Here is a 23,649-nt window from a genome sequence, read left to right on the forward strand (position 1 = left end):
TCAGCAGAATGAGCCACTCTTATCGGACGGTTGGAAAGAACGTGTTTCCAATCCTCCCTGCACCAGCTTTTATTTAAACATAATTAATTATAATATATATATAAGGTTCCTCTGTAGCTGTTTGGATTGCCCATGTACGCTCAAGGATCAGTAACATGAAATACAGATACAGAATATTTTATCTTATTGGAAGGGTATTGCAATATTCTAATAAACTTTTTTTTTTGAAAGTGTTTAAGTTTTCAAAATTTTTAACATGATTTGGAAGTTCATTAAAACATTTCAGGCCTTTGTAAAATATATTTTGCTTGTCCATTTCTGTTTTGAAAAGAGGTAATCTAAAATTATTATTTTCCCTGATTATGCAAGAGTGGGTTTTTTTCACTTAGGTAGACCTCTAGTCGAAGAAAGTGTCATTAAACAGCAAGTCTCCAAATCAAAACCCATTTTGCTAAACATGCATAACCAAGCCTTTATACTTAATATACATAAATTAATTTATCGATTGTTTTTATAAATTTGATATCTACTTATTCTAATCAGGCCCGACAATTGGCTAATGTACGATTCACCCGCAAATTACACTCGGCTGCCCGAATTACCTGCAATGTATGAGGACTCTTCAGCTCCAACAGATGAGATACCAAAGCCTTTTCAAGGATTGACAAGTTTCTGGTTAAAAAAAATTCAAAAGGATAAAGACAAAAACAGAGAGCAAATCATTGCGAGTAAACTGAAAGGGTCAGGTGAACCATTGAGCTCCAAAAGTTTAACGTCCTCTGTGTCAGGGAATATGACTCTAACCTGAGTTTATATGAAGAGCTTTCTGACTTGAATTAGTATTAAAATCAATGAACTATATATACGACTAAAATTATATATTTATTTATTGTATTTATGATAACTTAGTTGATTGTTTTTTTTTAAAACAGAAGTTGGTTTTTCAAATTCGGCAAAACTCATTTAGGGGTGAGGGACACACGATGATTTCATGTGATCATTGTAGGCCTTACAATTACTCTGAAAGCCTAGATAACTCGAGCATTCTTTACGTAGCTGCAAATAGTGGGGCTATCCACGGTTAATTATAATTAAAGTTTTTTATAATTACTATTATTTATCATTTTTGCCCCTATTGAGTTCAGCATGCAAGCTCGAGGCCCACCTGCCCAAGAGAAGAGACCAGAAGAGCTCTGACACCCATGTTGTTATTATGTGCAGGACCCAAAAGATATTTACTCCCAAAATAGTTTGAAGCGATTGTGTTTGAAGCAGCGGAGTCCTTATTATTTAACTCGATTCGAAAGAATTTTCTTTCAGAATTGGAAAAAAAAAATTATGTGATTTGGCAGCTTTCGAATAGCATTTCTACTCGACTGTTGTCGGAACATAATACGGCATATTATCCTGCGGTCTTTGCTATGGCTATGGCGGCCACCGTGGTGTGATGGTAGCGTGCTCCGCCTATCACACCGTATGCCCTGGGTTCAAATCCCGGGCAAAGCAACATCAAAATTTTAGAAATAAGATTTTTCAATTAGAAGAAAATTTTTCTAAGCGGGGTCGCCCCTCGGCAGTGTCTGGCAAGCGCTCCGATTGTATTTCTGCCATGAAAAGCTCTCAGTGAAAAATCATCTGCCTTGCAGATGCCGTTCGGAGTCGGCATAAAATATGTAGGTCCCGTCCGGCCAATTTGTAGGGAAAAATCAAGAGGAGCACGACGCAAATTGGAAGAGAAGCTCGGCCTTAGATCTCTTCGGAGGTTATCGCGCCTTACATTTATTTTTTTTTTATCTTTGCTATGAACTCTAAACCCTACAGGGCTCTGACGATCGAATCGTCCTGTTTTCGATAGGGACTTTACGGTGGACCAAAGCTTACCCACACCGGCAGGGAGGTTACAATTATTTAAATGCTCCTCCTATTTCGCCCGCTTGTTGTCATCAACAAGCAATGTGACGCTTTGGTTTATAACCCTTATTTGGGGGTCGCCGGGGTCGTGCTGTCTTATAAGGTCACGTTCTCTCGCTAAATTTGCGGCCTCCGCCGGGAAAGGAGGCTGGATTTCCGGAGTTCTTCCGGCGGGAATAAAACTAGTCGAGGCGGATTCAATGACCTTGCGGAAAGCACGTTCCCCTTGGCGAGCATAATTCGGGATAGGAAGGCCAAAAAAGCGATTGTCTGTAAAGTATTTGTAGTCGTCCCACTTTCCTTTCTTAAAGTTGATGAAAGTGCGGTTCTCGGTAATTATGAAGACGGCGGTTCGCTCGAGCGAAAGGAGTATAGGCAGGTGGTCAGATGCCAATTTTACCATCGGCTGCCAGTTGGCGCAGTTTACCAAAGCTGCGCTAACGATTCAAAGATCTGGCGAACTGTGACAGCTTCCTACCATACGAGTGGGGGCGTCTCCGATTATTGTGCAGAACGTCGTTTCCTCTATTTGATCCGCCAACATCTTTCCCTTGCTGTCCGCCTGAAGGTCAGATTGCCAAAAATCGTGATGGGTATGCCGTGACGTTCAAGGACACTGTCTCTGTGTCCGATGTCAGGATCAACTAAATTGTATTGCACTGGGTGGAGGGTTATAAACCGCGAGACCGCCTGAATTTCCGCTCTCGCGATCTTTTCTGTGGACGTTATGTCCAGAGCTGGTCTCTTGAATCGCAGAAATGCGGATGTTATGCCGCTTCATGAAATCGACTAACTCCGTCATCTTCCCAGTTAATCCATTACAGTTTAACTGCAGAATTCGGAAGTGCAACGGGGGAGACGTCGTCACTCTAGGGGTAAGTGACGGGTGACTCCGCCTTAGTTGGGGGAGGCTAGGACGCAATTGCTGTTGTGGCCCTCGGACTGGACGTCCCTGGGTAAGGTTTGGGGTACCCGGTGTAGTTGGGTCTGCGTCCTGCCAGCAAGGCGCAATGAAACCCGGGGTTGCCGTTGCGTAGACCAGAACATCTAGGAAAGTGGCATCGCCCAAGATAGGAGCTTCATTGAGCAGATTACACAAACGTATATATTCTGTGCTAACGAACGGTGCAAAAGGTGGTTGGTACTAAGAGTCTATTTCCTTGACCTACGCGATTGCTGCCGGAAAGAGGGGAGAAGAAGACGGGGGCTGATGCTCGGCATTGTTACCGACTCTACTACGGAGATTGTAGATATGAGCGGGAGCGGCTGTATGAGCTGGTGGCGCCGTAGGGCACGAGCAGCACCGAGTACTTCTTGTGGCTTGCTGAGCAGCAGGGCTGCTCAAAGGTAGTGGGGGGTGCTAAGGCGCAGACTACGGGACGCCCTTAGGCGTGAACAGCAAGGAGCCACAAAAGATTTATAAAAGGACGTCGGTTTTTGGAGTCTAGCCCAGAACAACTTGTCCGATGCAACCATCCCTTGCACGTGACATACTGACAAGGATGCTGGGAGAATGACAATTTGTGGGAGGGACGCAACAAATTAAATGGGGTTACACTGAAATGACAGCCCTTGGTCGGGAAAAATTCCTAGTCGCTCCGGTTCATTGACTACTCCCGAACTATTGTATGAAGAGATGGTACTAGTTATAATTCTTACCCCTCGCTGCGGTTTCAATTGACACCTACAACATTACGATACTCTATGAAATTGCAATGGCCCTCCTTAGGAGCGCTTTGAACGTGTTTTTAACTGGTTTTGAAATAGTCGCGGCTTTTATTTTAAACACACATAATACAGTTGGTACAACTTTGAGCATACAAATATCTTGTTCTGCTTTTGATTACAACCGGTTTAAAGGTAGTCATAAAACCAGTAGTGCAAAACAGACGTGTTGAGGGACTGTCTCCCATTATGTTTGCAGGGAGATATTTGGAAAGACAGTCTTCCATACAGTCGGTGACTTTCATAAACTGAAACTGAAATCTACAACCATACCTAAGATAAATAGAAGAATGTGCGTAGGCTGGCCAGCATAGCGCATGATAGAACAACCAAATTCGAGAGCCTCCCGGCGGTTCATAAATATTCATAATTTTTTACTCTACAGTTTCATCGGTTTGTTCAAGAGCTTTTCTAACAAAACAATGCACTAATGCTAGTAGGGTTTAGTAGGACCACGCAGTGCTGTAGCTAAATCTTATTTTTTCCCCTTTTTTTAGTGAAGGTTGGCTATACCTAGACCCGCTTAATCTACGAAAAAGGTGGGTAAAAGTCTAGTTGAGGGGTCGGGTGCTGATACGCTATCAAAAATATCGAGAGAGGTGTCAAAAGACTCGTTTTGACCTCGACAACAATAATCCGAAGGCGGAAAAGAAAAATTTTATCTCTGTCTGCAGATGTTGGAGTACCCACACAAAAAATTGTGAACATAAGTGTTTTGCGCGGATATAGTTTTGGTCTCCAAACCGGTGTTGCACCCACCCAGGGTAATTTTTATAAGCGCGGCCGTCTTGCCGCCAACGCAGAAAGAAGTTCTGCACAAAAATACTGTGGATACCAACCCCGGTTTGGGAAGCACCCGCGGATCATTTTTCGGTTTTCCTTAATATCTTTTGAACGAGTTAAAAATTTTCTTTTCCGCCTTCGGATTATTAATGCTGATGTCAAGACGCGTCTTTTGACACCTCTCTCGATATTTTTGGTAGCGTATTAGCAGTCGACCACTGAACTAGACTTGTACCAAAAGGTGCATCTTTGTAAGCAGTATGGTGAAACAGGGAAACCAATTGGAAGTCTACAACAAAAAACAGCATTTTTTCACAATCTCACCATGTTCAATTTTGCTATCCACCATTCACAACAAGTATGGCAACGTTTAGATCATTGTGAATTAAGAATTATGAATTCACAACGGTTTAGATAAAGCCGGACAATTAAACAAGCCGATTGTCAAATCAGATGTCACATTAATAGTGCTTCTCACTTTCTCCAATGAGGCCCAACGGGTTTTGTTTATATTTCCTTTGCACTCGTGCTTGACAGCTGTAGACGCAGTTTTTGCCGATGCTCACACAGGCAGAGCGGCGCCAGCGGTGATCAGGTTTTTATTTTCACATTTGTGCATTGAACAAACGCGGTTCGTGAAAAAATTTTATTAATGCAAGATATAATACTATTGGCCAATAAAACAATACTGCAAGTGCTCATAATTGCATTGCACATAATACTCAACAACGAAATTATACAACAACAAAGCAAATAGGAGACATGGCTGTGGGCGAGCAATTGGTTGTGGTGCTTTGGTCTTAAAGGTAAAACAATAAGCGAGCTGTGCTCGAATTAACATTTACATTCAAAAACACGCTAGTCAGAAGATCAAGAAAGTAGTAATACGGAAGTTGTAAATTTCTCTGCAGCCTATGTATTTATATAAACTGTAGCAGTTTAGTAGAATCGATACGACAATGGATGCAGATTTCAACGCATACTCAGAGTCTATATTATCTGCTTCATCCGAAGAAGATGATGACTTTTCTACGATTGAAGATAGCTCTGATGATTCGGATGCACAAGGTAGCTACATTCAGCAACAACATGTGTTATGGGGCGGTGCGAAAGATACAGCAAGCAATGATGACAGCGATGCTCCGAAGAATTTGGTGCAGAAAATTTTCAATAGAGAGGTAAGGCAATTATTGAGTTTTTGTTTCTACATGTAACTACATTTTCATATTTAGCGTACGGGCAGTTTTGCGTGCAAAACACGTTATATGCTTGCTCCAGGACGTGTTTTCGATCAAGTGCCAAATAGATTAAGATTTTGTCTGAAGGATATTGTACCGAATTGCTTCCTTCAAGGGTAAGTAACATCATATCATGGAATATGTATTATGTTAGCAATTGTTGTTGTTGTTGTTGTTAGCCATTCATATATATTTATGTAATTTGTTTAGACACATGTTCATGGGGCTCAGTGCTTGTGGCCAGTTCCTGCTGAGCTACAAAGTATGCTGCAATGACAATATATTTGCGAGTCATTATGCCTTTAGTTATGGATATAAATATACGTAAGTAAAAAAATAATTAAAACAAAAAAAAAAAAAACTGCCTTCTCATTACAATGATAGAAAGACAGATAATGCCAAACCAATTCGCTTCTCAAAATGTCTATGTTAAAACTAAGTTTATTTTCAAAAAATAAAGTTCGTCCTGTAAATTTCTTAAGCCATTCGTCTCATCTAGTTCAATATATTCTTCCCCCTTCTTGCTTATCTATAATGGTGGTGTAAAACGCATACTATCAATTATACTGAACTTGTTTGGCTTTTTGTTTAAGGCGTTCGGGGATATCATATTCGTGTATGCAATGTAATAAAACGCTAATTAAGAGTTTCATGTGTCTTCAGTGGTGCCGGAGTGATTGTTTTATTATCGTCATGACTCTTTTATTATTGGTGCAGGATGTCGAAACGACTATGTACATGTTTTCGACTATACCCTTGCGATCATATATCAGTCAGTTTTACCTCGCTTCGGCTTGCCACCATCTTCCTCGAAAGATTATGTTTTTTAGATAAGAAACATATCGTAAGAGGCGTCTAAAATCCACAGACCCAAAGGTGCGGCAGTCGGGCTGCTAACAAAGAGTGCCACTACCAGATTTATGTGACAGGAACTGTACAACTGCTTTGTTCATCCTTACGTTGTCAGAACAATGCCACGTTCGTCATTCCATCGATTAATTTTAACAGCAAAGATTTCATTGGTTTATCCAGGGCCGTCGTTGACAACCAGCTTCTATAAGTGCAGCACTATGAACATAATCTTCGGCTTATGTCAATCATAAATCTTGAAGCACAAACGGTAAATTCCACTAGCCACCTACTGGCAGGATTGAATTGGAAGGTTTTAACATCTTATCATCAAATTGTTTTTGTTCAGGGAAACGCTTAATAACCTTTACGCTTTATCTATCCTTTAGCTTATATTTTTGGATATATCAACCGCACAAACCACTACGCAGCTTCTTCAAATGCTGCCTTTTTGATGACCATGGTGTTGACAATTTAAAAAAAGTAACAATGACTCAATGGAAGTGTTCCGATCCTCGTATTCTCATAGTTCATGGTGCAGCCGAAAATGAGAATGAGGATTCATACATCACTTATGTAAAAGTTCCTAGACTCGGTTGCGTAGAGTGTAAGAAGCTTAGAGATAACGAAGATATCAGTTGTAAGTGGTCGTAAATTCGGATATTATACCAAATAATAAACTAATATTCTTATTTTCTCAGTGTTTCGCTGGCACATGCTTTGCTTAAAGTGTAATCTCACTATACACACCAAATACTCTTCGACCGAATCCGATCCAAAATTCAACTCGCATATTAACCTCATCTGCCCCGAACGTATATTAATAGTTTCAAATGGATTTATGCATATGTTGCACATTGAACTAATGCCAGCAACTATTGCCAACAACAATTTAACACCACAACAGCAACTGCAGCTGACATCTTGCCGCAGTACACCATGTAATGAATCGTCGGCAGCGAGTATATCGAGCGTTGAACGTCGTTTACTGCCCCTCACTGCCGAAGAGCAGGCCAGTTGTGATAATCATAATAATATTATTGCACGTATAATTTCTGATTTTAGTGATGTGGAAACTGACTCAACGCATTCTAGTGAAGTTCCAATACGCGCCACACCCAACGAAACTATAACAACCTCACCGGGCTCGGCATTAACATTTGTTTCACGTAAAACTTATGATGAAGTAATTTTTACGTGCAGCGGTAGTGCTTCACCGAAAGCTGCTAACTCTTCGGCAACAAGCAGCACAACCATCAATAACGTAGCTAATTCGACAGATGCTACCTCGAATACTGCCGCCTCTACAAGTGGCCTCACAAATACCTCCAGCGGTGGCAGCACTGCACGTTTCAGTTTAATCAATCATCGTGGCAGACGCCATCACCGTATTGTCACAAAGTCCTTTCGTAATGGCGTTACAACAATTGATTTGCAAACAACAATACCCTCAACGAATAGTCCGATATCAGCAACAATGGCTGATCGGCTTAACGCTTATGAATTCTCTGAAGACAACGAAAAGTGTGAGAAAATTTCTATATTACGTAAGCGTCGTTTAGCTGATAAAAAGTATGAATTTTCCGAAGAGAATTCAGAGAATATAGTACCGTTCACCAAAATACGTTCTGCTAAAAAGAACCCTTCCACACTCTCTCATTATACTACATCATATGGCAGCAGTAGCACACGCTCTCTTCATCGCTCAGCAACCACCTCTACAGCAAGTGGCTCTCATAGTTTTTATAATTCGCCATGTGCTTCGCCATCATCTTCGCCACATCCATCACATGCATCACCATCGAATTATGGCGATGCACGTCATTGCACACCGCCCCCTCTACATCGCGCTTCGCCAATAGCTTCACTGCAACAAGGTTTCCGCTCACCGCCGTATAGTTCGCCTGTCGGCGCTGGACTCACCCGCTCACCCAGTCGACACGTAACCCAACACCCACATATTTATGCTGGCTCTATATCGCCGTCACAACATACAATTTCACCAGCTACACAACAAATGTTAAGTTTCAAACCATTGGGTACTTTGTCGCCACTTCAGGTGTCAATGGCTAAGCGTCATTTGGATTTGAGTGGCGCTATGTCACCTAATGCGAATGTACCTTTCTTGTCGCCCCGTCGCGAGGAAAATCGCGTAATGGAGATGCCACTACAAGCAGGCTCGATGTTAGAGAAGCCTTTATGTACGAAAAAGTTCAAGCGCCGTTTTGTTGAGGAGGACGATGCCGCATCCGTAATAACTAGTGAAGAAGGTAGGCTAGATTGATGCTAAATATGATGATAACTCAGGTGTTAATAATGTTCCCTTCCTCTCCATAGACGATTGCATTTCACCAGGCTATCATACATCACTACCCGTAGAAGTGCATGGCTCATGCTATTCAGAAATGCAAATGGTATCGCAGGCTACATACCAACAACTCAATTGTCCCAGTGTGGTAATAACACAGCACTCGTTCGATTTAGAAACATTTACTTACTATACTATAAGCGCACTTTGTCAGAAAAATGATAAAACTTATGATGTATTCTATGATTGGGCATGTGAGCTAATTCGGGTAAATATCCTTCAACTTATAATTTGCAGGTTTATTTTAATTAGCCTAACATCTTTACCGGGCAGGTTTGTCCTCAAAGTCAAACAATTATTTGCCTCCTAATGGCACATTTCTCGGCACGTGATCAGCTACCAACTCCTCCAACAAATTGCCTTAATTGTGCACGTAAATTGGATTGTGTTTTCCATCGGCGCCAATTCGAATGTCGCATACTCTTTACTTGGAATATGGAAAATGGCGAATGGGAAGTGCTAGATTATGGTGAATTGCACGAGTGTAAATTATCAGATCTAATAAATCCCATTAAACGTTGTGGACAATTGCCAGTTACGCTGTTGCAAACGGCTAAAAAGTTAGCTCATGAAATGTCAATAAGTTTGGGTAAAATAGAACAAGATTATGCTTGCAATTTGCGTGTACTTGACTCGAATATAAAGAAATCGAAATTAAGTGTTGCCGATCATGACAATGTTATTGAGCTGTGCTTAAAACGTCCACGTGGCGAACGCTATGATAGCAATGCTGCTTAAGTGTATCTACAATTTTATAAGGTATGACGATCAATATATATTTTGAGACTGATGAATAGATGGATGACAGATTTTAAAAGAGCTCCAGTAGAGTGAGTCAAAAATGCTCAAGTCAAATAGTTAAAAACATAGAAAAAAGAACAATATAAAGTTTCAAAAGACTATAAATAAAAATATGCTAATATATTTTTACAATTAAAATCATGTATGTATAGATACATGTATTACTACTATTTCGGCTAATAGGTATGATATTTTAAATTTATTTAGAATTAGTTTTGTGATTTAGTTAGTTTCTTGCGATCAAAGTTTTTAGTTTCTTTTTTTCTTGTTATATGGCGCAATACCATACTAGTTTAGTTAGGTTTTATTAAAATAAGGTATTTTTGTTCCTACTCGTGAGGAAGATATGTATTTACTTCTGTAAAATAATTGAATATTCGATTCGAATTGAGGCAAGGAATGTATAGTGAAACCATCAGCCCAATTCTAAACAAAAATTCCGTGCGAGTTTTTCCCTTCTCCCATTCCTCGTATTCTAAATAAAAATTCCTTGTGATTTTTTTTCACTTCTGCCTTTCCTTCTATTTTGAACAATGTTCGAAAAAGCTGAAACCGGTTATGGGAGAAAAATGAATGTGAGTGAGAGGGAGATTTCTCTACCATTTCTTAGGAGTTTTTTCACTTGTTAAATTAAAGGGAATGCATCAAAATTGTTAAAGGGAATTTGTTCTTTTAAGAATATGTACATTCTACCACAATATTCTTTATTTTAAGTCGAAAAGTATATCATAAGCAACGGAAGAGCTCTTGGTATATTTGATGCAGCCATCCAGAAATTGCGCAAAGATTTTTTAAGAAGGCTTAAATAGATTTTGGCTTATGACGAAGGACGAATTAAACTCGGCTTGGCCGCCAGAAAATTGCTTTGCTGAATGGAAGCAGGCAATTCCGGTGGATTTGTGTTATCATGTCGTCTTCTTCTTCTTATGCTCCTGCGTTGATGTTGCTGTGGCATCAATTCATTTCTCATTTAAGTGAATACCACATGAAATGTAATACTGTGCATTGTTTATATTTTATTTCTTAATTTCAAACAAATTTTCAACAATAATTAAACTTTTCAATTTTTTAAACAAAACAAGAAATGCGCAACGAAATTTCAATTCACAAAGCAGCTGACTTCGAAAATTCGAAATTCCTATTCCCCAATTATTTTCTCCTAGGGAGGAATTTTTCCATGAGAATAAAAAAATCCGCGAGAACAAAATTCCGATGGAATATTTAGAATTGGGCTGCATATATTCTAGTATTTCTTCGAAACATTTGAATATGGGGTTACACCTGAATTATATTTTTTACTAATGACTTCGTTATGCGACAAAATTGACAAAAGGTCATTGTTCGCAAAGTCCTGAAGTTTTTGTTTGACTTACATTTTTAATGATTTTTAAAACCATTGGTGCGGTATCTTGGTTGTCATCTCATGGAAGAAGAGTTTTTATTCTCGAATAACTTAATTTCTTAGCAATGTTGAATTATTCGAATTATAAATTTTTATGTTCGTGTTAATGATTCCAAAAAGGGCTAACATTTTAACAAATTTTTGATGAACATATTTTTAGAGGGCCATCTTTATCTGGTGAGAATCTCGGCATAAAGTACAAGGCTATATTTGCGATTGGATGCGCAAATTTAAATAATATCCAATATATGTTATCCACGCTTTAAATATTTTAATTTATTTAATTGCTTAACTACAGTCAATGCCATTCGTTGCCTATTGGGCATATTATGTATGCGCGAGAAGAAACATTCTAGTTCGAAAGCCATTAACGTATAGTTTTGCGGTATAATAAAATGTCTACTGCTTTAGACAATAACTTAAATATGCGCAAAAAATACCTATGTATTTTGAAGTTTTTCTTTTATCACATAGATACGAGGGTTGCTATTTATATTTTGAGCCTAATAATGAAAAGACAGTAATTTATTATCGAAAATGGCTTTATTGTTTTTCGAAATTTTGCATGCGTTCAAACTAATTTTCGTAGCACTTTTTCCACTCCGATTGAGCTATTGAGGATTGAGCTTTTTGCCAAATTATGCAGGATCCAACGCGAACAAATTTTTTTCACAGCTAAATGTTCATGCAATAACTTATTGATGCTCGTCATATTAATGCCCAGGGATGCCTCAATCTCACGATTAGTCGTATGACGATCTTGCAATATAAGTTCGCGCACAGCGTCAATGTTTTGTTGCACAACAACTGATTTTGGACGACCTTCACGACTTTCGTCCCTGAGCGAACGGCGGCCACGATGGAATTCGTTATACCAGCCTTTCACAGTGGCAAAGGATGAGGCTTCATCACCAAAAGTGGAAGTAAGTTGTTCAAAGCACTGCTGTCTTGATAATCCACGTCGAAAGTCGTAAAAAATCATCCACACAAAAATTTTCACGAGTTAATTCCATTTTTTCGCTGAGATACAATTTTTAAGTAACGGTTCACAACACAAGTTTTGCTCAAATGTCAAAATTTTCTGAAGAAGATTATGCTTAAAAATGTTAAACTTTCAATTGCAAACGTCAGATGGCGCCGGCAAACAGTGTTGCCAAGGCTCAAAATATAAATAGCAATCCTCGTATTTCCCTTTTTCTGCGTACTAAGGGCATTTAATTTGCTTCATCGATTTTAGTTAGGTATTGAAATAATAGAAATATAATAGATATAGTTATTATTTTACAGAAAAACAAAAAGTCTGCTTACGCGTTGGAGAATTTAAAAATAGGCATTATATGTATTACATAATCATTTTATTAGCGTGTTTCAAATTCTATTTAGTAATTATTTTTAAATGCCAACAAAACAAAAAACGAAAGTGTTTACCTTTGCAAAGTTAAAGCTTTTTACAAAAAGAGCACAAAATGAGTGAGAAGTCAATTTAATCCAACTTTCTATAATATATAAAAAGAAACCTACATACATATATTACTCCACATTATCTTTATCAATTACAAAATTAATAAAAATAATAAATGATATTTGAATTATATGAGACGCTGTTTTTTTTTGTGATTCTAATAACTTAATAGGAAAGTTTGCCATTAAGAATCCGCTCACGAAACGCACAGCTGATGGTCTGTAAAACTTTCTAGAGGAAGGTAAGGTGGTAGATTGAATAATGTTTTGAAGGCAACAACTTACCTGCACTCATACTTTAATCACAAAGCATTCCTATAAAAATAAAACGAGTTTTATTACGTTTCGTATTTTTAATTAATTTTTTTTATTGTTATTCCTTTTCAGTTCAACCTTTTTCGCCAACCTAACAGTTTATTTTTTCTTCGCTTTTTGTTTATAATATTGTTGGTGTTCCGCTTGTGTGTTTTTTAAACATTATTTTGTGTGGCGTCAAGTATTACTCTTAGGATTGCTCTTATATTATAAGAAAAATTTGATGCATTTAGTATGTCTGTAGTATTTATATTTAAATATTAAGTATAACCAATATAATACCAATTGATTATAAACAATAATTCGCATACGCTTACAAATATTCAATAGCACACACCCACATACAAATGGTTTTTGTTTTTGTTTTTAAATTTCCTTTAATATTTCATACTTATACCCGAATAACCGAATACAAATATACATTAGGGTGGAGTGAATTTATTTTTGTTGTTGTTGTTGTTGTAGCAGTGCTTCGCCCCACCTAATACCTGCGACTGATCACAAATTGTCATCAATATCCTCCTAACGGGAGTCCAAGGAAACTTGCAGTTTCAACAGGGTGAACCATAATGAGAGGGGTGTTAGAGGCGTTGGTTCCACATTACAATTGAAGAGATGGTTGCTGTCATGTGGGGACACATTGCAAGCAGGGCATACATTTTGTATGTCGGAGTTGATTTTGGATAGGTAAGAGTTTAGCCTGTTACAGTATCCAGAACGAAGTTGAGCTAGAGTGACCTGGGGAGTATGCGTTCCTCTTCCGCAAGTTTTGGGTACTATTTTTTGAGTACTGGAATCACCGGGCAATTCCTGGCATAAAGGTGCAACGCCTGTTTGTGGAGTTCACTGAGGACCTGCTTGTGTTTTTTTGCTTCATACGGCTGAGTTCTCAGGTGCCGTATTTATTTATTTATTTTTATTCGAAATCGCTTTTGGCTGACCTCCAGAAAGTGCCCTTTCTAGACCAGAAATAAGGTTGAAAATTTTTATTTCACTCATCGTATGTTTAGAGGTGCCCCAACGCAACTAAACTTTGAAAAAGACGGTAGGTACAATTTTTTTCTTTTTGTCATTGATTTACTTTCGCTTGTTGTTATTGCGCTCATTGATTTCAAAGCCTACTGATTTTCATGGCCTACTATAAAAAACATAAAACTGTAAAACACCATTTAAAATTTGTCGTTTTTAGTTATAATATGTAATTTTACTAAAGTTATGTATAATAAAAAAGAAATAAAATAAATATATAAATAATGAGCTTTGTAAAATCGTAATTATTTTGCTCAAATTCTTGAGGCTGGGGGCACCTCAAAACGCCATCCTACGAAAATAATATTTGGTGGTTTTGGTTAACTCTTATAAAGACAACTTTTCATTGCTAGGCCATTACAAAAAAAAAACTCCATAGGGGATCACTCCACCCTAATATACATATGTATATAAACTCATTAAGTTTAGCGAAGTAGACCTACAAGTAGGTAATTATGGTTACGCCGCGTTGGAGCAATGCAGGATTTACCAAATTTGCTCGCTGCAATGCAATAATAAGCAGAATTTTTTTTATTTTATAATTTTTTTGTTTATTTACCCAAGTTCTCGTTTAGATATCGAATTTTTTTACTTTTTTTAATTTTTTCTTTTTTGTATATCAAACACACTATAACTTAATTAAATAAACAATTAATTATTTTAATTTAATTAATTTCATTTGCTGCTAATATTTAATAATTACAATTAAATTTTCTTCACGCTATTGGTTTGATTTTCATTTCTTATTTAGTTTTACTTATTCATAAATATATTTGTATGCAGTTTTTTTTGCTTTTCAATTTCATACATATGACTTACACAATTTTCGTTCATTATTTCTGACTAATTTTAAAAATTTTTAAATTTTATAATATTTTTTTTTTTATTTTGTAACTTTGTTAAGTTTTTTACATTTGCATTAATGTTTTTTTGTTTTCTATAACACAAAAAAAAAAAAAAAACATAAAAGTAAACAGAAAAACTTAGCATATAAATATGATTGTATATAGCGTAAACTTAAATTTGTAACGTACATAAGTATAAATTGCATTTATGTACAGTTTTTTGTATACCTAAACCAGTAGTATTAAATATTTTAAAAAAATTATTTGTATTTTGTTATCATTTATTGTGTTGCGTGACTATGTTTAATTTAGTTTTCAATTGTTTGTTGTATATAATATGTAGTATGTATGTATGTCGTATTTGTGATAAATTGTATGTAGTGCGTATGAGTATACTTGTGATGTTACGGAGCTTCGAATTAGTTAGCGAAAGGTCGCATGAAAGTCCGAGTTATATTTACATAGTAAAGGTCGTCATATGTACTTGGAACGCGAACTCTTAATATTTGAAAAAGGGACTATACATGGAAAATGTATGCGTTGCACGAATAGAAAATTATATCTGAAACTTTGAAATCTGAACACCGCTTTGAGTATAGCACGTTGTTGTTATCTTTTGACCTCATAATATGACCTTTGCAGATCATAAATGCTCAAACTTAAGTCTACAATGGCAAAGTGAAAGAGCAGCTGAATCTGTGCCAGGTTGGCTTTTGTGAACGGTACTAAGGAAAAGCTATATAGTGTCTAAATAGAAAAAAACTAGATTGGACTAATCGAAAAAAGCATTAACACACTAACAGTGACCTTGATATATATTTTTTGGAGGGCTAATAATATAAAAATGGAAAATCTAGACAGGACTTGAAAGAGGAATCACATATTCTAGTTGGGCGAACGCACGGTATCCCTCTGCTATAGAATCGCTACAAACATATCCGCTATTCGATAATATCGGAAAGTAGCGTCAAAGAACGTCGAACAACTAAATTAGCCAGCGTATGTTCTTAGGTGCTATTAGGCTATACATTAGTTGGCGAGTAGGGTTTTACAAAGACAAGTTTTTCCCACTTAGTGAGTGCGTTGCGCAGAAAATCAGTTGTCGCGACAAATAGCGGTTGAAAAACTTAGGCAGGTCTTATTTGTATTTCTATGTTGCACATCTTTCGCGATACTTTTAAGAAAATGCTGAGTGAGCGGCTTCAGTCCCCGAGAAAATGGGAAATACAGTTAGTAATCAAACTTTAAAAGTTTCGATGACTTCGGTCCCGATTTCGATAAACTTAGTTCCGTAACTTTCTCGTAGGTACATATGTACAGTAGGGTGGGTCGATTTGTATGGACGAAAGTTAACCGATATCGCGCCACCGATTTTTCGATAGGATTTGGGCTCAGGAAAAAAAGTTCCACTACGCATACCCAAAAAAATAATTTTCGAGCCTGAGAAATTTCATTTTTTTTTTACTTTTTTTCGACTTTGATTTTTAAGGTTTTTTTCATGACCTACTAAAAAAAATTTTACAATCAAATGAAATTTTTTTTTAGTAGGTCATGAAAAAACCCTTAAAAATCAAAGTCGAAAAAAGTTAAAGTTTTCATTTGATTGTAAAATTTTTTTAGTAGGTCACGAAAAAAACCTTAAAAATCAAAGTGGAAAAAAAGTAAAAAAAAAATTAAATTTCACAGGCTCGAAAATTATTTTTTTGGGTATGAGTAGTGGAACTTTTTTTCCTGAGCACAAATCCTATCGAAAAATTGATGATGCGATATCAGTTACTAAATCGACCCAGTCTAATGTACAGAAATGAACAGAAAAATAGCAGTGCCAATTTCTATCAAATTTGGTTATTTAACTCTTTTTTTTCATTTTAGATTAAAAAAAAAACAACTCTGCATTTTGCAACTAAAACTATGCAAACCAATTTAAAAAACGTTTTCGAAAAAAATGTTAAATTCTATTTTAGTCTAAAATGGTAAAACTACAAGGTCGCTCAAAATTCGCATTGATTTTTAACATTTCTGTTTTCGAAGGCTGTTTGAGATTTTCTTTCTTAGAAAAAGTTTAGCTATGCACCTTTTATATTGCAGAAAGAACAAAATAGAAAATATAAACGTATAAATTGTTCTTTGTTATACTATAATTGATTGGCTTCCAAACCGCATACTCGCAAAAAATTCAGAAAACTCTAAATAAAAGGTTCGAAATTTTCGCAATATTTTTTTCGAATTTTCAAACTTTTTCGAACGTGTTTTTCAAATTGATTTGCATAGTTTCAGTTACAAAATTCATAGAAGATTTTTCTTTTAAATTATAGATATTAAAAAAAAGTAATTAAATTAACGAAATCTTATAAAAATTGCCACTGCCTATTTCGTATTCGAATGTGTGTATATGTATGTACGTGTGAATGTGTTGATTACATTTTTATTTTGTTTATTATTTCTTAATTTAAGTATTTTTTTGTTTGTGTATACAAGATAAAAAAATTAATGCTTAAATAAAATTTCCTCTCATTTTCGCTACCCCGTTTTTGTATGCTTATTTTGCTTTTAAGATTTTTATTTATATAAACTAATTAATAATTAATCGCAATTTTTGTTTTTGTTTTTAACTTTGTTGTATGTTTTTATATATGTTTTTTTTTGTTTTGTTTGATTTTTTATATTTGTGTTTTTTGCTTAACTTTTTGTGTTGTTGTTTGTTTTGTGGTCGTCGCTGCCGACGGCGGTGCTGTTGCAACGTTGTCGGCTGCTACGCCTAATGCCCTATATTATTTTTGTGGTTGTTGCAATTTTCGTTGCGTCAGCTGCGCTGTCAATGAAGCACCACTATAATCATCCATCTTAATATGTCCATTGGCCAGTCTACCATTTTGCAGGCTACCATTCGGTCTCGATGGCGACGTAGAGAGTAACGATTTGAGGCTGCCATTCATGCTGGCGCCACTGCCATTGGCCAATGTTTTAAAACCATTCTTTGTAAGTCCATTGGCAACAACACTACCATTACTCACTACACCATTGCCAATATGACCGTTCGTATGTAGCGTTTTCTGCTCATCGGCAACAATTTTCTTGCTTTCCTGCTGCTGCTGCACATCCAAATCATCATCGTCCTTCTCCTTGCGCTGTAAAATGAACATTAATAAGTTTTTGTGTTTCTATTTGAATACATTTTTTTTGTTTTTTTTTTTTTAATAGAAATAAAAAATAAATAAAAATAAAAAATCATTTCCCAATTACACCAAGCAAAAACAAATAAAGAATTCGTGTTATTCGAGGTGCAAATGGGAGAATGCGAAAATAGCAAATGCGTGCATTAAGTGACGATACGCACACATATGTATAAAAAATCACACATACACACACACACACATACACACAAACATAATGTTAACAATATAAATTTAATGAATACAAAATTGATATTTTTTTTAATTGATACGATTTATGATTCTCGGCGATTGATGAATTTGATTGATTGATTTGATTTGATTGATAAAGATAGGTAGCAGGCAGTAGCAGTTGATTCGTTGTTGTTTGTAGTTATCACATATTTGTTTAGGCGTTGTATGCGTCAAGAAGCAAGCATTCGATATACAGGAAAAGGATGAAACGAAAATAGAAACGAAAAAAAAAACAATTTTTTTAAAATAAATTTCGTTTTCTTTTATTTGCAGCAAGTTCTTAGCTTAAGTCTTTTGTTTTTCTTCATAACATTTTTAATTTGCACAACGCAAGCTGACGCAAGTAAATAATGCACATAAATTTGTTAATATGGTAGTAGATAAATATGTACTGTGGTACATATTTGTTTTTGTTATGTTTGCATGAGGTATGTATGAGTAAACGAAATATGATGAATTGCATGATGAAATGAGGCATTGAAATGTTTGGAAAATGAAGTTCAATATAAGTAAACAAATTGAAGACAGATAAAGCGACAAAGTTAAAGCACAAAAAGAGATGAATTATCTGAAACATTTATTTAAGTCTTTCAAAGTACAATTTAAAGGTCTCTCGAATTTCGCATTTAGATTTTCTTCCATATAAAAAAATGTTCTCACTACATATGGAAAAACATTTAAAACACCTTCGGAAAAAAATTGTTGAAAATCAATGCGAATGTTGAGAAACCTTTAAATTGTACTTTGGAAGACAAAAGTATATTGCACTACGAAACTGCAGACTCAAAAAAATTCAGAGAATTTCTAATAAAAAATTCGAAATTTTATTAAATTTTCTCGAACTTTCGAATTTTTTCGAAAACGCTTTCGAGATTGCATTGTTGCATTTACAACATTCATAGAAGTTTTATCTTAAAATATATAAAACGAGCCCCACCCGTGCGCATCTTGCGCAACCAATATAAAAGTATCTTATCAAATATTAACAGAAATCAGCTGTTCTATCAATCAATTAGAACTTACAGCTTGCGCTGCCATCTATGCGTATGGAAGCAACTGCCGGTAATGCAGCGCAAATATTTACAATAGTACCATAGTACAAATAGATTTCTTTGTGTGCTCACAATCGTTTATTTTTAACAAATTATTTTAATAAAATATAGCTAAACAAAAGCACTACGACCAAAATTGCCCAAAGCTCGCTAATAGCCCGAATCTCCACCTTTAAAATCAAAACTTTAGTTATAGATTTGGATTCCAAATAAGAGCGAAAAAGGGACCCGTACATAAAAATAGCAAATAGGAATAATATATATGATATAAAAAGAATAATTTAATTGACAGAACTTGAATGAAATTGCAACTGTTACTTTTCTATTCGCCCCTGTATAATAAATAAATGTAAGGCGCGATAACCTCCGAAGAGATTTTAGGCCGAGCTTCTCTTCCAATTTGGGTCGCGCTCCTTTTAATTTTTCTTACAAATTGGCGGGACGCGACCTACTGGTTTTATGACGACTCCGAACGGCATCTGCAAGGCAGATGAGTTTTCACTGAAAGCTTTTCATGGCAAAAGTGCACTTGCAGTGCTTGCCAAACACTGCCGAGGGGCGACCCCGTTAGAAAAATGTGCATCTAATTGAAACAACTTTTTTCTAAAATTTTGATGATGCTTTGCCCGGGATGTGAACCTAGGATCTTATGTGTGGCCTGGCCCATCTAAAAAAATTTGTAACCAATATTTTGCATTTCCATAACTGCTAAATAAACTATGTTATGAAATTACTTAAAACTTGACCACATAATTCCCAAACTTGCGTTTTTTAAATGGCAAGATCCGTGCGCCACCTAGCGAACTTTTTTCTCCATGTTGCATTGACGTCGGGTTCTTCGTCGGTCAAGACTTTAGCTCTACGACAAGTTACACAGAAAGCGATTGCAAGGATTTCACAAATTTGATTGGTATACATCCGAGAAGATTCAGGCCGAGCTTTCTTCCAGTCTACCACCACACCACGACGGTTATTGAGACCCAATAATATTCTACAATTTTCCTTACTGAAATGACAACCCTTGGTTGGGAGAAGTCCGAGTAGCTCCGGTGCCGTGGCAAGTGTTCTTAAAGTCCAATACCCTAAACTTGCAGTAGAGTAAAGCAACCTCCGCAGGGCGACGCGCGTTACTCTTGCTCAACTTCGATCTGGATACTGTAGCAGGATAAGCTCCTACCTATCCAGAATCGACCCCGACAGACACAATGTCTGTCCTGCTTATAACATGTACTACATGTCATGTCATGTGGAATCATCTTTTCAATTGCAATGTGGAACTGACGTCTCTAACACCCTTTGCTCTCTGACCTCCACTGAAAATTTGTGAGTAGCCCCACCTATTGGATATTGTTCCCAGATATGCGTTGGCGCATGAATTCAATAAGCCTATTATATTATTTCGATTATAGATCTTAGTTACTACACTTTTCGATTATAATTATAAAACCGTTAATTACTAGAAGCGTTTATTGTTACACTGAATGTGAAGCTTGATTAGTGCTGTGAGTATTCTAGTATTTTAAGAACCGAGTACTTAGACGCGGTTCTTGTACAAAGTGTTTTCAGATCTTTGGAGTTTCGTTTGCTTTAGGCGCGGTCATGACTTCTTTTGATCTGGGCTCATTTTTCGACTACTTTGTATCCTAAGAACCGGGTCTGTAGATATGCAACAGTTTTTTGGATCTTTGAAGTTATGTCTTACTTTATTTTTGGCATATTTTCTTTAACAGCGGTTTCCTTTCAGCACCCACTTCGTTTAGATCATGTTGAACTTCCTCTTGATCAGGTTTCTTTTGCTTTGATCCTGGTTTTTTCCCCTTTAGACTTGGTTTCAACTCCTCTATACACAGCTTGTGGTGGGTAGACTGTGGTTTCTTTAAGGCGCCAGATTATTTTCGCCTCCAGAAACGGGTTAAGTTTCTTTAAAGACCCAGTTCAGTTCAACTCCCTTTAGATCCAAATTTACATTCTCTTTAGTTCGTTAAGACTCGCCTTAAATTTTTTATACTCAATTTAAGTTATTTTAGCCTTTATTTAACACTATGGGCTCAGGTTCTCGTGTACCGGCCAGTTCAACCTATCCTTTGCTTAAGTTCATTAATATAGTTTTTAACTTTCCTTAGACCCGGTTTTAGTTCTTTCAAACTCAATTTAGGCACCTTTTTCCACATTTTTGGGTTCATTAGGCCTGTATTTTCTTCCTCATATGAACCTCACATCTTGGTTCCTTAAAGTACCCGCTTTTTAGAATTCGGTTCCTTGCCACCATCCATAACTACTTCATATGTATTACGTTATAGCCAAAATCGTGCTAGGCGTGTTGGAGTAACCAAATAACCTAGTAGCCGACTGACAAAACACTCAAAAAAGTATGAATAACTATTGTAGTAAGACTTTGAAATTCATTGTTAAATTATGTAATAATCGAAAGTTTGACTTGCATCACCGGTAGTGGTTAACAGCGCACAGCAAGCGGTAGAAGGCGTCAATCGGCAACACCATCGCGATCGGTTAATGAGCCAACGTTATTGCTGTCATCATCGTTCGAACATTTTGATGATTTATTTTGTTTGCTTGTTGCTGGTATTGCTATGAGCATTTTTTTTTGTATTGAATTGGGTGCCATTGGCTTTGTGTTTGCTGGAATTTTTTGTTGTTTTTTTCATGCAATATTGGCGAATTTTGTTTTCATACAATTATATATGTACATACGTATCTACATGTATATATGAATGTAGTATTTTTGAAAAATACTATAACGAATTTTGGGTAATTCCACTTATTTTAAACCTTCTGCTAACGTTCGAACCGCTATATTCAGTATTGCAAAATGGCCTTTATTTAGACTACTTTGAGAGTAGTACTTCACAATTATACTTCACAGCTAATAGCGTGTTCAAATCAAAACTGACTACTGATTCCTCAGCTAGCGCTGCTTTTATACTCTCGGTTACCTCGTTCCTCCATTTCTCCTTAGGTCTAGATGTTTCACGCACATGACTTCTAGAACAGTTGTGACTCATGGTTGGTTATTTAGATATACGAGCCGCACCCGTGCGCATCTTGCGCAACCAATAAAAAGTCTCTTATCAAATATCAACAGAAATTAGCTGTATCTCAATCAATTAGAACTTACAGCTTGCGGTGCCATCTATGCGTATGGTAGCAACTGCCGGTAATGCAGTGCCATAGTCCAAATAGATTTCTTTGTGTGCTCACAATCGTTTATTTTTAACAAATTACTTACATACTTAATTGGCGCTTAACCGTTTAAACGGTTATAGCCGTCCAACAAGGCGCGTCAGTCGCTCCTTCTCTGTGCCAACCGGCGCCAATTGGTCACATAAAGGGAGTTTAAATCGTTTTCCACCTGGTCCTTCCAACGGAGTGCGGGCCGCCCTCTACCTCTGCTTCCATAGGCGAGTTCCGATAGAAACACATTCTTGGCCGGAGCGTCATCTTTCAATCGCATAACATGGCCTAGCCAGCGCAGCCGCTGCGTTTTAATTCGCTGGACTATGTTGATGTCTGCGTATAGCTCGTACAGCTAATCGTTAAATCTTCTTCGGTAGTCGCCATCACCAACGCGTAGAGGTCCATAAATCTTTCGAAGAACTTTTCTCTCGAACACTCCCAGAGCCGCTTCATCTGCTGTTGTCATGTTCTATGCTTCTGCCCCATATAGCAGGACGGGTACGATAAGTGAATTGTAGTGTATGATTTTCGTTTGCCGACAGAGGACTTTACTTTTCAATTGCCTACCTAGTCCAAAGTAGCATTTATAGGCAAAAGTGATTTCAGAGCTGATATTGTTGCTAGTGTTGATGCTAGTTCCCAAATAAACGAAGTATTTTACTATTTCGAAATTATGACTGCCAACAATAGCGTGGTTGCCAAGTCGCATATGCGTTGACTCTTTGCTCGATGACAGCAGGTACTTCGTTTTGTCCTCATTAAGAAATTATTTCAATAAAATATAGCTAAACAAAAGAATTACGACCAAAATTGCCCAAAGCTCGGCAATAGCCCGTATCTTCATCTTTACAACCAAAACTTTATAGATTTGGATTCCAAATAGGAGCGGAAAAGGAACCCGTACATAAAAACAGCAATTAGAAGTAATATATTTGATATGTACATGTATATCTGTAGTTTTTTTCTAGCCATATGCGTGTGTATGTGTGAGTTACAACTTCTCCTCTTAGCTGCCGGCTACATATATGTATGTGAAATATTCTCTATGCTTCACGCTGTTGGTTATGTGCATGGAATATTCTTCGTTGCCTTGTTTATAAGTGTGGCTACTTGCTCTAATGTGTACATGTACATAAGTGTGGCTGCTTGCTTTTTTTGTTGTTGTGATTATTTACTAACAGCATAGTGATTCGCCACAATACTATATATACGCCTAGAGAGTCAATACGCAGGATTATATCTAAACATATATATTTTTTAACACGCTT

General features: G+C 36.7%; 3 protein-coding genes across 15 annotated transcripts in view; 2 read left to right on the forward strand and 1 right to left on the reverse strand.

The window, feature by feature from the left end:
* Window positions 1-896, forward strand: part of LOC137237695 (uncharacterized) — a 138,309-nt gene extending 137,413 nt beyond the window's left edge. For all 3 annotated transcript variants that reach the window (XM_067761724.1, XM_067761722.1, XM_067761723.1), the window contains one exon: window positions 544-896. In XM_067761724.1, the coding sequence (XP_067617825.1) occupies window positions 544-808 (265 nt within the window). In that variant the 3' untranslated portion in view covers window positions 809-896. The remainder of the gene's footprint in view (window positions 1-543) is intronic.
* Window positions 897-4,903: 4,007 nt separating this feature from the next.
* Window positions 4,904-12,660, forward strand: LOC137237696 (uncharacterized). 2 transcript variants are annotated; one of them, XM_067761725.1, is made up of 8 exons: window positions 4,905-5,225; window positions 5,331-5,597; window positions 5,652-5,773; window positions 5,868-5,981; window positions 6,896-7,146; window positions 7,208-8,776; window positions 8,844-9,082; window positions 9,148-12,660. In XM_067761725.1, exons 2-8 carry the CDS (start codon window positions 5,379-5,381, stop codon window positions 9,610-9,612), a joined length of 2,979 nt encoding a protein of 992 aa, XP_067617826.1. In that variant the 5' UTR covers window positions 4,905-5,225; window positions 5,331-5,378; the 3' UTR covers window positions 9,613-12,660. The 2 variants fall into 2 exon arrangements, with proteins under 2 accessions (XP_067617827.1, XP_067617826.1); XM_067761726.1 differs by having other exon boundaries at window positions 4,904-5,597.
* Window positions 12,661-12,871: 211 nt separating this feature from the next.
* The window catches only part of LOC137237697 (very long chain fatty acid elongase AAEL008004), a 250,422-nt gene continuing 239,644 nt past the window's right edge, over window positions 12,872-23,649 (reverse strand). For 9 of the 10 annotated variants that reach the window (XM_067761731.1, XM_067761729.1, XM_067761733.1 and 6 more), the window contains one exon: window positions 12,872-17,888. In XM_067761731.1, coding sequence (XP_067617832.1) covers window positions 17,499-17,888 — 390 coding nt within the window. In that variant the 3' untranslated portion in view covers window positions 12,872-17,498. The remainder of the gene's footprint in view (window positions 17,889-23,649) is intronic. The other variant, XM_067761736.1, reaches the window with a different exon arrangement.

The sequence above is a fragment of the Eurosta solidaginis genome, chromosome 1, assembly GCF_040869045.1.
Source record: "Eurosta solidaginis isolate ZX-2024a chromosome 1, ASM4086904v1, whole genome shotgun sequence".
NCBI classification, from domain to species: Eukaryota; Metazoa; Arthropoda; class Insecta; order Diptera; family Tephritidae; genus Eurosta; species Eurosta solidaginis.